The sequence below is a fragment of the Egretta garzetta genome, unplaced genomic scaffold (genome assembly GCF_000687185.1).
Source record: "Egretta garzetta isolate BGI_Z169 unplaced genomic scaffold, ASM68718v1 scaffold278, whole genome shotgun sequence".
In the NCBI taxonomy this organism is placed as follows: domain Eukaryota; kingdom Metazoa; phylum Chordata; class Aves; order Pelecaniformes; family Ardeidae; genus Egretta; species Egretta garzetta.
Genome location: NW_009260608.1, coordinates 1,440,980 through 1,458,462, shown reverse-complemented (window position 1 = coordinate 1,458,462; position 17,483 = coordinate 1,440,980). Strand labels below are relative to the sequence as shown.

The 17,483-nt window shown below is 39.2% G+C and overlaps 1 protein-coding gene across 2 annotated transcripts in view; it reads right to left on the bottom strand.

Moving 5' to 3' along the window:
• EPHA3 (EPH receptor A3) overlaps positions 1-17,483 on the bottom strand; it is a 153,156-nt gene that overhangs the window by 135,323 nt on the left and 350 nt on the right. For both annotated transcript variants that reach the window (XM_035900377.1, XM_035900378.1), the window contains exon 1: positions 17,236-17,483. This exon is cut by the window's right edge and continues 350 nt beyond it. In XM_035900377.1, the coding sequence (XP_035756270.1) occupies positions 17,236-17,483 (248 nt within the window). The remainder of the gene's footprint in view (positions 1-17,235) is intronic.

Below are 17,483 nucleotides of genomic sequence, written 5' to 3'. Positions count from 1 at the left end.
ACTTCTCATTTAACAGAGTTAAAGTATTTCCAGAACATCAAGTTGTGTTTTAGTGCACCTTCACTAAAAAACATTTTCTACAACCATCAAATTTTGTGGCCGCTTACATGGAAGGCCAATTTTACCAAATAGAGAAAGAAAAGAAGTACACAGGTATCTTGAGCCCTTAACAGGGATGAAGCCTCTCAGAAGACCCTTTTGGGGTGCAATATGCCCACTCCTCTTTGAGTGGCCATGTCCCTCAAGTCCTTGGAGCTTACAGATGTTTTTGCTTTAGCAGCATTTGTACAGCACCATTGCTGCCAGCCCTTTCCTGTGGGTCACACCGGTATCATCACAGTCCTTGACCCTCTCCCCAGCACAGAGCTCCAGCGTGCCTGGGACGAAGGCGAGCCCAATGTAGGACAGCACAGGAGGGCAGCCCATCAAGGAAAGAGCTCCTGAGACTGGGACTTCTCTAGCATGCAACTTTGAACCCCAAAGCAGGTAACCTGCAATCAGGTCTGAGAAACAGCAGACCGGTGGTTCCTGTACCAGGAAGGACCTGCTCTCCGAACACTGACAGAAGTTGCACTACAGTAATCTTTTTAACACGCTTTAAACAACAACAGCACATGGTGGAGGAGGTCAGAAAGTAATAATCAACACTACTCATGGAGAGTCATCTTCCCCTAGCAAAGCCCCCATGGGTACATTTACCAGAAATGCTAGAAGCAAGGATTTTCCTGAGTGAAGAGGAAGAGCTGCACCCAGCCAGTTCCTGAGCATCATTTGAATCCAGGTGATAAGAGAAGGTCATATCAACAGTCAAGAAAACCTATGCAGTATGGGTGAGGTGTATGACCACTGGACACTGAAGAAAGAAAAGGTGGGGGGGGGGGGGGAAGGAAATGGGTATAAAGACGAGAAAGAAGGCAGGAAGCAAATAAAAAGTAGGTTATGAGAGACAAGTCACAGAGGAGCTTGCAGGAGAGCCCAGAAGATCCACCCTGAAGTGAAGGTGGGAATTCAGGTGTGGAGCAGAGTAGGAGCAGCACAGGACCAAAGCACAGCACCCTCAACCAGCTGGCGCCAACACCTTCAGCTGCACGGCTATATGCATACAGACCAAGTACTAAGAAGAGCCTTCCTTTCCCCCCCCCTTCCAAAGAGGGATGAGATCCTGTATAAAACTTGCTTGCTCGACAATGCGGTGGCAGGGGAGGTAGCCCCTTTTCCCTGCACAATCAGCAGAACCGGGGATGTGATCACCCAGGCTCCCCCCACCATGGGTACCATCAATCTGCCTCCCCAGAGGGACGGGGGCAGCTTTGCGCTGCCCGCCCTTGAAGGGGGACAGAACCATGGGGCGAGCACCTCAGCGCAGCAAGCCTACCAGGATCCGGCATGCGAGGGAAAGCACTCCTATTGCAGAATGAAGGAAAGAGAGCAAGCAAGAGTCTGTGACTTAGAAAGAGAATATTTCAGCTCTCATTAAAAAAACCACCATGTAACATTCGCGAACGAAGCTGAGGAGACACAAAGTATAAAGCATGAACAAAAGCCACCCATTCAGATCATGGTAATTTACTGTGTTAGTTGAATAACTATTTTTAAAGCAGTGCTCTATAACGAATTATGAGCTTTTCTCAGGAAAAACCAAAACAGCTGTTAAAAAAGTAACCGAATCACAGTTCCGATTAAGCCCAGGCAAACAAACATTTTTTTGGCTACAGACACTGGAGCTGCAAGGGGGTTTAAATAACACTAATACTTAATTTTCTCGCTGAGTTTCGATCCTTTTCACTGCATATGCCTTGGTAGCTAAGTCTTTAAAACAGTTTTTAAACAGACCTCCACCATTTAAAAGCATTAAATTATTATTTAGGCCAAAATTCATCAGTTCAGTTAAACTCAAGTAAATTCAATTTCTTTTTGCATTAGCACTATGTGCTTTTAGATGGTTTTAGTTGTTTTTTAAGATACCTTGCATTAGGTGAAATTCCTCTGTTGCAAGTTTTGTTAACTTGGCATTACCGACAGGGCAATGGATTATGTGGCAGCAGTGGCCTGCGAGCCAAATCGGTCCCCTGGTCACCAAGCTTAGCTCATACAGGCTGCCAGCCCCAGCATGGGGTCATCTAGCCCGATCCAGCAGCTTCTGTTCAGGTTAAGATGGAGCGTCCCATGCTGGGACAAGTAGCCTCTTCAGGCTTCACCCCCATGGTTTCCATATGTTTTCAAATAAATCTCTCCGTCCCGTATTTTATAAATTACTCTCTCAAGACATGCAAAGCGAATAAAGGCCAGACTTTCAGTTCTTCTCTTTGTGGGATGTACCTATGTATTTATACATATCTGAACAGAGATACATGGTTAGGTATGACAGAGAGAAAATATATATCAAGACAGAAGGAGGGGGAAAAAGTCAGTTTTTCTTTTAAAGCATTGAAAGGATTTATTTGACCCAGAACACCAGACCCAAAGCGCTCAGGCATGCTGGAAGTTTGGTCCTGTGAATGTATGCAAATTCCCACATTACAGGGAAGGAGCATGACAGTTGCAGACCATTTCAGTATATTGCTAATTGAAGCATCTTTCATGCACACAGCTATAATGAAACTGTGATCACGAGGCCCCTGTAAAATACAAACCCAAAAGCAATAAAAACAAAGCCTTCAGGTTATCATAATTCTTCTGTACAAGAGATGTGTGGGCAACTGGTGATATTTTTTGTAACTGGTAACAAATATTTATTTTTTAAAAAGCCTTGATATACAAACATTCCATTAAGTTTTTTACAATTACCCAGTATACATAAAGCTGGCAAAAATGGACCCTGAATAATGAGATTTGTAAAAACACCAGTGTGTATGTATCTATCTACATTCAAACCTAAGTTTAAGCTGGACCAAGTTAGATCTACACACGGTTACTGCAAATATTTGTGCTGGTGAAGCTCAGCTGCTGCTTTTTTTTTTTTGTAAGACATTATTTTTAGATTAAATACTTACTAAAGAACATCTTTAACTACATATTTGTTTATTATATTGATCATTTGAAAGTTGGACTTCAGCTATTAGTAAAATCACATGGCCAATTGCTTTTGTCTTCTAACTGGGTAACATGCACTTAAATTAGTATCACACAAATGTTACATACTTCACCAAAATGTTCATGTTGGTTATAGAGGCTAGCCAACTAGAATCTAAAAGAATACCACTTGACTAATATTATTAGCACACAAACTGTCTTTTATTTTAAATTACAATATAATGCAAAGGGGGCTCGAACGACTGACAGAGCTGAAGATCTTCACTAAGTAAACTGGCTAAACAACTGATTCATTTCTAACTTTGCAAATTTCATAATCTGAGTTGTAAGGTATTTCACGGATACAAAACCAAATTTATTTGCTGATTTATTGTACTGCTTCCCCTAACTGTAGTGATATGTTGCTATTTAAGAGGCGTAGCATTTGATCAGAAAGCCACATGTGCTGATCTATCCAATTTCCTATTGTTTGAAACGCTCGGCTTGTTCCCATCAAATCAATGGGAACTTTGCAACTGATTTCAGACGGCACGAGCAACCCCTATATGCAGTCAGAGACTTTGCACGTAACATGTAAAGACGGAAGAAAAAAAAATATACTCCACCAGGCAACCATTCCCCCATGCCCCACCTTTAGAGAAGGTGAAAGCAAGCTTTGCTGATGAGGAAAGCATTCCTCCTCATTCAGGCCACTGCCGTTTTCAGCTGACAGGCTCCAGCGTGCCATCATCTGTCTCTGTCACGGGTTCCACCGACTCCTACTGAGCACCAGCAAGGAGCATCAATCCTCAGCCAAACAGCCTGCCAGCTATTTGAGGTAGGAAAGCTGGCTTTCACTACCCACCCGCTCTCTCTTACCAAAACAGGAACACAGTAGACAAGGATAAAAAAGTAGCCTGTGCAAAGGTCTGCAGGTCCATCACAGCACGAGACGGTGAAGTAAAAAGTTAGGTCAACAACAACAAAGAAAAAAATGAATGCTTTGATGTTATGAATAGCTGCTGACGCAGAAGGTGAGGCATGTTGTGTGCACCGTAGCCCCTTCCCCCTGCCTTCCCCACACATGTCCTCGCTCCTCGGGGAAAAGTAGCCACAGAGCCAGCGGTCATTTATACTAGTTTCTTTTCAGTTGAACCCCTCCAGAACAAACAAGCCTTTATTTTTTAGGAAACACTTTATTAGAAGTTATGAAAGCCTTGCAAGCGCGCTCTTGATGACTCTCCAGTGGGACTCTCAAAAACGTTTTATACCTCCTCCATCAACAGTTGTCTTTACAAACTTTTTTTTTCGATCTCTATACAAAATCGCAATCGTCACACCTTTTCATGTTTTCAACTTGACATAAAGGAAACTCCTAATGGGACCTGGCGTGAATGATTCTGCTTACAGCCCAGAGTCTCAAGTATGTAATAGTCAAGGTCGTCTGACTCCAAACTTCTTCAAAATTAGTACAGGAAGGAAAGAATAATACATTTTCTTTTTCTTCAACTAGAAACCTCCTCAGATTACTGCAGGACATGACCGTTATCCAAAAAGAGTAAGTGTTTCTAAATTGGTTGCAGAGACAGTATGCAACGTTGTATTTGTTCTTTGGTTTGCTGTTAAAACAACCTTTGGGTACAGTCGGCTTTTCAACTCATAGAAACAGTCCACAGAAAGTCAACAAAACACATCATCAGGCACCACAAAACAAGTTACAAGGCCCCAGATCAGATTTACAATCCGTAATAAAAGACCAAAAGCCACAACCACATCAAAACACATAATCTCTAAGATGTCAAGAGCATTTCCAAAGTCCTAGCTCACAGCAATAGCAAAGAATTTTTTAGAGTCTCCCAAATAATCCTACAAAATCAGAAGTATCCCACAGTACAATGACTACATAAACTCGTGTTCACATGTGTTTGGGCTGGGGGGTTTAAAATCTGATCGATTTGACCAAACTGATCCAGGTAAAAATCCCCTTCCTGCCCTCAAACCTAGCAAAAAGATTTAATGTAGAAGGCAGGAGCAGAACCTGGCATCGAAGGTCCCTAAGAAAAGTCAACTTGGAGAAGCATCAGTATCCTCGAGCTACAACTGATTGCTAGCTATGGCCAACGCAATGCTTGAGGAAAATGAAAGATGCAACAATTCAAAAGCCAAATTACTACATTACAGGGGGAAAAACATCCTTCCAAATAGTGGAAATTTTAAAGCATGGTATGAAAATAATATAGACTACAAATAGACAATAATTTATGAACAATCACCAAATCAGTATGCTTTTTATTCTGCTATCTTTTTGAGAGAATTATAACCTGGGACTGCTTTCTCTAATAGAGAGAAACTACTTACACCACCACATATGCACTCCTATATTGAATACATTACATTGCTTTCATGAGTAATATATTAGAATATTTCCTGCCATATAAAAAGGAGAAAACACCTGTAGATTGCATGGTTGTTTCAACCCAGTGGATGTGCAATCTGGGGATGCACATCTGGGGATCTGATGCTAACATGTGACCGTGAGGTAACATCTTGACTGCTATGATCGCAAGATAGTCAAGGAAGCTTCCCACCAGATGGATAACTGACAGGCTGTAAAATAATCCCTAATTATAAAAGAATTTGGGCTAGAAGGCAACGGTTGGACTTGATGAGCTTAAAGGTCTTTTCCAACCTAAACGATGCTATGATTCTACGCCTGGATTTTAAGGCAGTAATTTAAACATACCGGCCCTGCAAAGTAATTATTTCACAGAAAAACAATGTACTCAGTTCCAAAGTAGCCCTTAATCCATGTTTAAACAAGCTCTATACTAAACAGACTTGTGCCTGAACACCTGCTTTTACCACAGGATTTGGAGGTTTGTGTGTGTTTTTCAACTAAAAGACCAATATTTAACTTTTGGGGGGAACAGCAGGGTCTACTTGTTCAGAGAAGAGATTAAGAATTAAAAGGTTAGGGTGTTACCACACTGCAAATGTGAATCAGAAGTAAAACTTGAATTCCGACTGAGTGAAAACTAATGCGAACCCTATTACAATCACATTTCAGATTTGCTGTGGATTAGAATGGATCAGCAGCACGGCTGCAGTGGGTGGGGGCGAACAAGGATGAACTCCTACTCAGCCCGAAAACCTCTGCTACCCTCTTCCTCCAGCCCTCTCAGGGGTTTATCACCCGACACCCTCCTCGCCGCTGCTGTAAGCAAGTGGCTAAGAGAGGGCAGGGACGGGGAGGACTCCGGAGGTGCCCTGCCACAGCCCCGCTCCAGCGCACCCCTCCTCCCGGGCCAGCGCAGCGGTCTGCCTACCAACATGGGATGAGGCAGCTGCCCCCAGAGGATGCGGATGACAAACTCCACCTCTGAATCATGCCTGCAAAAGGGAAACTATAGGCAGGCCCGAGCAATGGCGAGTGCTTTATCTCACGTCCCTCTATCGAGTAGTTCAGGACAAGACGCAGCCCTCTGGCTTTGAAGTTGTTTCCGTAATTTCTGAGACTGCTAGGTATATACACTCAGAGCTCCTGAAAATCCGGCGGTGTAAAGAAACGTCAAGGAAATATTCTTTAAATACTGGCCAGAGGAGAATCAGACCATTTGCACACTGCTTTCCTTTGAAGGGAAGGCTCTTGAGAAAACAACAAATCTTTTGGAGACTGCAACTTCACTTGCACAGTGCTCATTGAAACACGGGAGATGTGTCCCCGTTTACTGTAGTTCAGAGCGGCTTTAAATCTTTCAGTGTAACACACTCGTCGTTACAATTTTATTATTATTTGCAGACCAATTCCATGCAAGGCCTACCATACACCCAAACGCAAGACTTCAAACGGTCACAATTTTTCCCCCCTGAAACTTGAGTATCTTTTTAGCAGTTAGGCACAGAGCAAACTTGCACAGAGATACTCATCGTCCTTTAAAGACACCATTAAAACATAATCCTGTCTGAACTGAAATCAGTAGCCTTCCCTTTCTCATAAGACCCTCTTATTTTTTAATTTTTTTAAAAAAAATACTATCTGCAGCATTTATGTTTAATGAAACAATGACATAGGTGTATTTTACTTACCGTGGTAAATTTTCCCCTCCATTCTTCTCTCTCCTTGTTCTCTTTCCTGTTTTTACCCTTTTAAAAAAACGTCTTTAGCTTGCTTTCTTCCACCACCCACCGTGATTAGTGTAGGCAGAGAAAAGATATAGAAGCTGGTTCCCCTTTTACTGTTAATTTCACTGCCAGTTCATCCCCCACACGCAGTGTGAGAAACAAGACCATCGTTGCTTATTAAAGGTCATGCACAAGTAGCAATTACATGTCTTTCTAATTCCGTCCCCTGTGTTAACAAATACATATTCATACGGCCTTGAGGTGAAAGCTCTGGACACCCCGGCTTCACAGTCAAAGAAGTCAGAGAGGCTACACGCTCTATCAAAATGGCAGCTTAATGAATGGTCTATTAATGTATGAAACAGAAGGTTCATTAGCCGTGGCCAACTGAGATTTCTGAACTTTTTCTTCTGCTAATCTGTCCTGCTTCCTACCCAACTCCTATGCTTTTTTCAGGATGAACACCAGTTTTACAGCTGGAACGGTGATCTCACGTTCATGGTTAATACACCTTGACTTCACTTCAAGTCACAATCCCTCAGCCCTGCTTTAGTTTTCCGTATTATTCTTTTGGGAGCAAAACCTGGAAATTCCTAGAACAGATTTGAAGAGCAGCCTGTTAAAATAACTGCCCATACCTGTCATCTCAGTATTAGGATCGCATTACCAAAATAAGAAAAAAAAAATATCCTGTTAGACCTTCAGAGAATTCAAGTTGTTTTGTAATCTAAAGCAGCACATTACAGCAGCTGGAGATGCCCCTGTTAAACTGGAACTACATGCTACTGAATAATTTGCCTGTATTTATTTGTATAATAACGACTACATTATTCCATTCAATATGAAAGCTAACGAGAAATTCTTATTTACTGTATCCTACAGTATTTACAGCCTCCTACTATTAATGTGACATTAAAAAAATGCTACAGAATACGTTTATGAATAGAACAATTCTACACATGCATACCTAAATCTTAGAATTATCTCCACAGAGATGAAGGGACTGTTCACGTTAGGTCAAACCCTGTGTGAGTGAACTCTGTATAAGGTTGCAAAACATCAAAGACCATCTTTAATATCTGACTTTAATACGTTTGCCAAACTTTATGTCTTTTCTTACTTCAGCTGGTTAACAGATGACCATTTCAACATATTTTACTGCTTTATAATAATCACCTTGGAAATTTTCTCTTTTTTTTCCTAAGAGAATGAAAGACAATTTTTTTTCTTCCTTCAACAACAATTTTGTGCCACATTCTCATTATATAGAGGGAGAACAAGAAAAAAAGATGCATTCTTAGATTTAAGTACACTGTTGGTAGAAGATTTTTGGTCACTTGTTTATTGGTATTTCTTGGAGTTAAGAGCTGGGTACTTCTGAGTAATTTCTTCTGTTACTTGTGTCTCCATTAAAAGTATCTGCCAAATCAAAGAGAAGAGAGTCTACGTATTTTTTACCTAGAAGTAATTTTTGTGAAAAAATGGTCCCTCCAAATTGGAGAACAAATGAATTTTTCCTAGGATTTTGAACTCCTGATGACCACCTTACTCCTACATATAAACTGACCACTATGGCTTAGGCTGAGCATGGTAAATGACTACTTTCACTAGTTTTCATGCTATTCACATGCTCAATTAACTATGATTTAAGTACATGTAAAAGGGCAGTGTGACTCAATTGGATCCTTAAATACTCTGCTAAAAGCATATGAACTCAGGTATTGGACATCCCCTCTAACAATGCATGTCATTTTGGTGGAAAATTTCGAAGCAATTGTTGTATGAAGCTTTGATATGTTTTTACAGCACAAAAAGTGGCCTGGACAGTTCTGAACAAACCGTATGTTTTTAAAGCCCATAACCCTTTTCTGTCACTTAATCACTGCTACTACTACTACTAATAAAAAATATTTAAAAATAACTACAAAGGAAGTATCATGGGATAAGGTACGATTCAAAAAAGCATACAGACTGGAAATACCAATGGCAAGTAAAAATGCATTATTTCAGCCACGTTGCTGAGGAGAACTGTCCTGTATCACTTCTGCAGTTATCCAGGCTTGGCGCAGCGTCAACTTTTACCATATGGCTTTTCCTTCCCTTGTTGAAAGTGAATCTTTCTGTCAAAGAGCAGCTGTTCTAAATTATCACATCAAATTTTAACCTTACAGTAGACAACCGCTGAACCCACAGATTCAGGGCAGTGAAATAGTTCGCCTCCTTGACCTACGAAGGATTTGTCGTTGTTTAGGTCTATTTCTGCCTTAGCGCAAGGGCTACGCCGCTTGTCAGGGTATCGGACACAGGCAGGTACTTAAAGCTGAAGCTACAAACAAATTCTAGGCGACGAACTTCTCATCTTCCCTCCCTAAAAAGACTGCGGGAAGTCCAAGTTATTATGTTACTGTTGTGCTATCGAGAATAAAACTGCAGTCTCAAATGCAAAGAAAAGGAGATGTTACAAATGCAACCCTTGTTATTCAGTTTGTAACCCAAAGAAACAGCCGATTTTGATACTTTTGCAATCTAACTCTTTCAATAAAGTCTGCTATCAATTACCGGTTATTTAGATGTCTGCCAACAGCATGTTTTGACAACATCTTGCGCTTCACGCTGAGGAACAGCAGACACACAGAAGATTCTTGTCGTCTTGTGCTCATCTTTCAAGATGGTTCTTACTTGAAGAGCATTTTCGTCGAACATGATCAAAACTTACAGCTCTCACTACAATTGCTCTCTATTAAAGTCTAGTACCAGCTGTCAGTTGTAATGCAAGCCCCTGTTAGCCTTTGTAAGTTCCACTCTGGAACTAATAAGGGATTGTCAAATAGCTCCGTGCACAGGCGCGAGCGGCAGAGAAACCGATGGAAAAAGCGTGCGCTCCATGAATTCGCGCCGGCAATGCGATCTTTGGGCAGCTCGTAGCTAAGCTGATACTGAAAGTCACCAAAGACAGTACAAGCAAAACACGCTCAGGATGATACTATTAATTTAGTTTTTAATCTTTTGAAAGCCTCCAAAGAAGCGAAGCCATTAAAATGAAAAGGTTAAGGAAATGCCAGCAAGATCCCTTAGGATTCTCTGTAATAGACATCCGTAAGATATTTGCAGTAAAACCCTGCACAAAAATTCAACGGCAGTGGCCTTGAACATACACACATCAGAGAACTAAGGCGAAAATGTCTATGTTAAAAAGAGGAAGGGAAATGTCTCACACATATTTGTTACATTGTAGAGACTCTGGGTCAATATCCAGTATATTCCACTGCTTTGGGGAGGGTTTGTTGGGGGGTTTTTGTCCAGGTTTGGGGGGGGAGGGATTTTCATTGCTTGAAAAACAGGTGAGGGAACAAGGAAGAAATTGCCAAAAGAGACACAGTGTGGCATAGCAAGCACCACCTTTAAACTGGTAAGAGATCTGGATTGAACAAACACACAGTGCAACTGTATTAAGTTGTCTGAGTGAACATTTCCATTTCCCAACTGGTTTCAAATGCAAAAATTCAATTCCGAATTACCTAATTATGTCATATGATGACACTGTAGCACTGAACAACTTGGAGAGAAGTATTAGTAAGCTTTTTTAAAGAACACTAACACTAGGTTCCTACCACTGAACTTTAAAAAATGAATAGAAAATTCATTTATTCAATTAATAGAAAATTTTGTAATATTTATATAAATATTTATAATCATGTTTTTGTTTAAATACTTCTATCCCAATCTGAAAGAAATTTGGTAAAGATTCTTCTCAAATAACTACAGAGCACTGAAAGCACACTTTTCTAACTTGAGAATCTGTATAATATATCAAAAAAATCTCTTTTCTAGTAATTTCGGAATGTTTCTTTTCAATTTTTGCTTAAGATGTGACAAATGTGCTCACAAGCTGTAAGATTCTGCCCAAGAAATTTTACCTTTAAAACGTGCATTTTAAATCTATGGCTTATGACTGACAAATCATAGAATATTTTCAAAATTTGTAAGAGTCAGAAAATGTTACATTAAAAAATTGGCTGTGATCTTTCTGAAGCATTCAGTGTAGCATAATTCTTCCTCTATTAAAAATCATCTGGATATCTCTGACATAACTTTTGTTAGAGTTAAGTAAATTCTAAGCAGGAAAGTAAATCCTTCATTGTGTGCTCTGTTTATGTACTTATAGAATATAAAGTGGATGAAAACAATGAATATTTTACAAATAAAGTGATTCATAATTTATAGCTGCTGTCATTTTAGTTTACTAGCTTGAAAGATTAAGACTCCTTTTCAAAAAGCATCTCTCTTGCTTTTTAAAATCAAAACAATGCTCCAAACCGAAGGAAAAAAAAATACACATCAAACCTCTACTTTAAAAAATGTGAATCCCTACCTTTTTCAGATATCAGGTAAAAGGAAACTCTCTCAATAGTTCCATTATTATATGATATGATGTATCACATGACCAGTTCCTACATTTTATTAAATGCAATTGTCCCTATGCAGAGCCGAAGAGTTAAACCCACACACTTTTGTAGTGTAAGCAACACATCCAAACCACTCGGCTATTTCCAATGGAAAATGCTAGTGTCTTTGCAGTTGCAGCAAGCACTTGTGCCTTCCATCTGTTTTCACTTGCACAAAGTCGAGTAGTTCCTCGCAGTATCTTTTTCTCTTTACGTGTAAAGTTATCTTTTATCTACTGATATAAGCAAATAAAAAGTATATTTACTTGTGCAGAGACAAAATGGTTATTTAAAGCATAGGAAAAATAAATAGAAATCTAGAGAAATGTTTTTCATCCTTAGTATTAATGAGGTTTTACATATTTTTATCTCAAGTACAGCATTCATTCCACTGAAAGAATTAAGCAATGTGTGTGATGGTTCAGATTTAGCAGCCACAGATGGCATTCCTTTCGTATCTCCATAAACTCAGAGAGAGAAAATGATTTAGGATATGCTCACTATACAACCTGAAGGATTGAATAATTTAGTGTTAGGGGAAATTTTGTGAAGTCATTTTTGCAATAACCAGGCACAGTGGGTGAACTTCACCTCTCCCTCCCTTACCCCTTACTCCCTTTTCTCCCATTCAATCCACCTGATTAATTGCTAAAATTATAGACATAAGGAAGGACTGTTGGATTAAATTATAGACATAAGGAAGGACTGTTGGATTACATTCTCTTTTTTTTCTTCTGGCTTTGTTACAGAAAATGTGTCAGTCGCTTGTGGTTAAAACTTACAATTTTATTAGATAATATTACATAGGAAATTTACAGTTCAGACTTACTCAATTCCAGCAACTAAAATTTAGAAACTATACCTTGCAATGACAGCATGCAGAAAATATAATTCTGTGCTTTTCGAGTCGTTCTGTTCAAGCCCACCGATTTAATTTCCCATTTGATAACTGGACCCACAAAGCTTGGTTTTGGTCTAAAGGGTCACCTGTTGGAAGCATTCAGAAGAACATTCAAGCTCACTCCTGCTCCCACATGGATAAACAATTGCCCACTGCATGTGTGCTAGCCGAGTATATCATGATGAAAAATACTGTCCTCTGTGAACAGCTAGTCTTTCTGACGTGCATGAAATAAACCAACGACAGACTAGACACATTCAGGATGGAAGAGATTTATTAGTCCCAAGCCTGCCAGTGCAGGATTCCCTTTATCATCTGGTTACTGCATTTTTAAAAAAAAACATCTCTGGAAATGAGGCTTCCATTATTTCTCCGAGGAGACTTCCAGATTATTACAGAACTAAAGACATTTTCTCTAACATTTAGCCTACATTTTCCCATTTATTTTGATACTAACACCCTAACTAACCAACCTTCACATCGTGAGATCTCTTTCCTCTCTGTAGTGTTCAAAACAAAACTGAGCCTAGCTTCTCCACATACAAATCACTCACTGGGCAGGTGATGTGAATGCTCCTTTTCTTTTATTGATCTTTGGGCTGTTCCAAACACTACGCCACTGCGTGATCTCCTGGTGTAGTTGCAACTTAAATAGTGTGCGCAAGCCTCATTGACCTTTCCATAAAAATCAGATTGTTTACTTTGAATATGTACAGAGACAGTCAAAAAGGATGAGTAGAGGTATGGAGCAATGAGCCTGTCCTCCAAATAAGAAGGCACCACTAGAGAGAGGGAGTTGGGAAAATATGTATTAGAAGTGAGATATTAGATATGAAAGAGATCTAGAAAATTGTTAACAGAGAAGCTGAAAAGGGAGCAATTATTTTTCCCAATATACAAGGAAAACCTTAGCCAACTGATAAAACTGAGGGCTTAAGCACAGCAAGAAGATAGATTTTTCACATAAGACGAGTTATAGCATTCAGTACCATAAAAACTTACAGAGGCTAAATAAATGAGTCAAAAACTAGATAGATTAACAGGTGACAGGTCACTGATTCCTATTATACATAGTTTTTCTTACAGGATGTATCTTATGTCTTAAGAAGTCAACAGTTGACTGGCTGAAGCTGAAAGGAATACCCAGTAAAGCAGCACTTTATACAGTTTCTCATCCTTTTCCTTAAGAATCTGCTGTTAGCCACTGTCAGAGAAAGAATACTAAGGCAGATAAACCTCTGATCTGATCTACTGTGGCTGTTTGATGGGGAACAAATGGAAAAGGTGAGTTATCCTCGTTGACTGAGGAATAGCATGGAGACTATCAGAAAGCATTAGGTTCAGAGTGCAGTTCCAGCCAGTTGGTTTTTTGCTACTTAAAACAAGTTAAAACACAGCAATTCTAAGAGTGGAGATGCTATAAAGATGCAGTTTGGCCAAAACGGCATGAAGATAATGGCATGAAATATTACAATAAGATTAAACAGACAGGACCACTATGACGCAAGTGCTAACAAAGATGTAATAACAAACAGTCTAGAGCAGATGACACATACCATATTAGTTAACAAACATACGTATTAGCTAAGGAGAAAAAAAGTGTGAAAGAGTGGCTTTTCCAACATGCTCCCCGACACGTCTTCCCTTACCTTACACAAGCCTACTCACTCCAAAATATTGAACAGGTGGAAAAGTCTTTGCTAGAGGAGGCGTTAAATCTTAAGCTGTTAACCAGCAGTATACCACAAAGACCAGAATTCCTCAAGGCAAGGCATACACCTCACTTTTGAGAAATCATCTCTACACACACACACACACACAATAATGAGGACAAGGATGGTCACAGGAAAACTGGTCCTGACTAAAGAGTCAAAGAACTGACCAACAGGTACCTATCATACATGTAAAATGCTTTTAAGCTGGTAAAACTCAGGACAGAACAATAATCTTTCCAACAGGAACCAGTACACTGAGTAAAGCCTATAGTCCAATCTTGGCTTTTCAGAGCTTAGATACAAATACATTATAAAAACATGTATTTTTTTACATGCACATGTACACCAATAACAAAAAAAAGTCTTGAGCCTTATGTCATCTTTTCCTGGTTATGCAGAGAAAGGGAAGCAATCGTGGAAAATGTTACAATTTTTGTTATTTGAGGGCATGACTATACCTTAATATTTTTCTAAGTACCAAGAAAAGTTGTTCTGGATGAAATTTAAATAGGCTGATCATATACCATTAGGGTCCTTCATTTTAATCATTAGAGACAACTGATAATGCACAATGATATTGTTTTTGAGAACAGCATTACAGAAACAGTCTGAATGTAGGCTCAAGAAGTGACAGACATTAAGTTGCTGAATGTTTCCAACTACAGTGAAGATAAGAATTTCTATTATTTAGTACTCTTCTGCTGAATCACTTTTTCCTTAAATTATGACTTTATTGCAGCCCATACTTGTAACACCGTTTTGGATCTTCTTTAGACTCTACAATTCTGCCTCTACTGCCCTTTTGTTGACAAAAAAAAACCCAAAAACAAAAAAACCAAAAAAACCCACCAAAAAACCCACCCCCACCCTTAAGCCCCAACAGCCTAAAAGAAGGAGCAAGAGAAGGAGAAAAGGAAAAGAAAAAGAAAAGGAAAGATGCAGGAGCAACCTTAAGCCTAAGGTCAAAACTGAACTTTTTTCTGAGCTTTCCAGCTCCTGCTGAGTTACTGATGCAGACAAATGGGAGGTTCTGAATCACTGAATGCTTCTAGAGTGCCACTTCAATCACACCCCACTTAAAATATTTGATAAATAGGACTTCCAACAAAAGTTAGTAGAACATTATACATTAAATCAGAATAAACCAGAAGGATCTGTCATTGTTGTTAATGGTTTCATCATATATCACATCACTCCCTGATCAACAGTTGGTGAGTAAGTCAGAAAAAAAAAAAAAAACAGCGTTGGGGAAGAAAAAAAAAAGAAAAAAAAAAAAGAAAAATATAGTAGTCCTAGGGTCTGATTTTATGCCTTCCAATTCATTTATGATATCCTCACGCATGGATGTGAACTCATTCCTAATACCTGCAGAACTCAGTAGGAGCTGCCTTGCCTACCCCAAGCATTCAAGGACCTGTTTTTAATAAAACAATTTACTTTATTTAGCTCAACTTTTGCTTAATTGTAGCTTGACACTTTCTGGAGTGATTGTCTTTTTGTGCTCATGTGTAAATGAAATTCTAAACCAACACCTTTCCACCATTTACAAGTACGCAGGTTCTACAGTAAGGAAGACCGTATACAGTGGTTTAAAGAGTATCACTAACATTTTAGCATTTTTAAGTGTAGCTATAGGAGGCCTCAGAGAAAGCACTTCTGAATAATAAAATATCCTCTCTTGGATTCAGCTCTTAACAGAAGAGTTTTACTTGTTTTTCTTAATATCGGTATCTACCTGCAGAAAAGCATACTCAAAAGACTCCACTCCCTCGATTTATTTTGACGGCAAAATCAATTTAAAATCTACTTAAAAGTAAAACCAAACAAAATGCACTCTTACTCCTTTCCTCCCACACCTCCCTGGCATTTTCTGAGAAATTGTCACCTTAATCAGAGCAACAGTTTTAACAATGACCTGGCTGTGGTTTTGGTGGGCTCCTAGTAGCTCCCCAGGACTTGCCTCTTTGACATGAAGATTGCTGTAGGAGCAATGAGAAAGGAATAGGTGCTCTCTCAACCAGGTCCAGAATACTTTAAATTTCTGTTCTTATGGTTATATACATATGCACATGTACACAAACACACATACGCATCAAACACCCCACAGTAAATACCTCAGCTACTACTCCTTCCATCCATGGTGTTTCTAGATATTCCTGTTTACCTTTTATTTAATTATTTAGCATAAGACCCTTTTGCCACAGCCAGCACCCTGTAAGGCACTCTGGGAAAAGAGGTTTAAAGATTCAATTAGCCAAAAAATTCATAATGTACTTTTGTAAAAAGCAAAATGTAGACCAACGTCATTTTGGCTGATATTAAAATCAGGTAAATATAATATGCATTTCTCTAACATTTATAAGACCGTTTCTGGAAAACCTCAAAGTCCCTGGGGTAGTCTTGTTCTTGGGAGCATTCACATAACCACAGTTTGCAGAATCCAAAATTTTGGAGAAAATTCTTTTGAGTTAAATACATGACTACTCGTGAAAATGCAATTTTGAAGTTCAAATACTAGTTTTTCAAACGTACCTACATTTAAGAACTATGCTACCTGAAACAATGTTACCTGTTTCTTTCTGACTAATCCCAATTAATCAACATAGCTCAGTAGCAAATATACACCAAACCACAAAGTTTAAAAAAACCACACCAAAAAATCAAGTATTTTGACACAAACAATACATTTGAGAAAACTATAATCTGCTCCAAACCACAAAGTTTAAAAAAACCACACCAAAAGACACAAAGAATACATTTGAGAAAACTATAATCTGCTGAAAGAAAGTCCAAGAGTGGTAAGAGAGACTAGATTTGCTACATACTGTAATAACTAAAAATCAGTTGTCAACCCTTACCAGTTTTAGCAAATTATATCATTTACACAGATTAAATAAGCCTACTTTTCATGGTAATTTTATGCACTAATTTATTTCTCTCAAGAATTTGGAGAAAATTAACATGACCCAATACACAGAGTAGGGACATAAAGTGAAGCCCCTGTTAATAACTGAACTATGAACATGGAGCGCATTGTTACCTTGGCACGCAAAGCCTCTTTCTTCATAGCCAGCATTACACAAGCACTTCCCTATGGGCACTAGCCATTCTCCTTCTGTACTGCAATACATCTTGGGTGGCTCTTCCTCCTTGGAATGATTGACACAAGAACCCCGCACCTCCACCAGTGACTGGGAGTCCATGGGTATTGTATCTGGAAACATGGCGAGGTTCTTGACAGTGAAAGGGCACTTTTTGAAGTACACTCGCACCGAGACTAAGGCAACA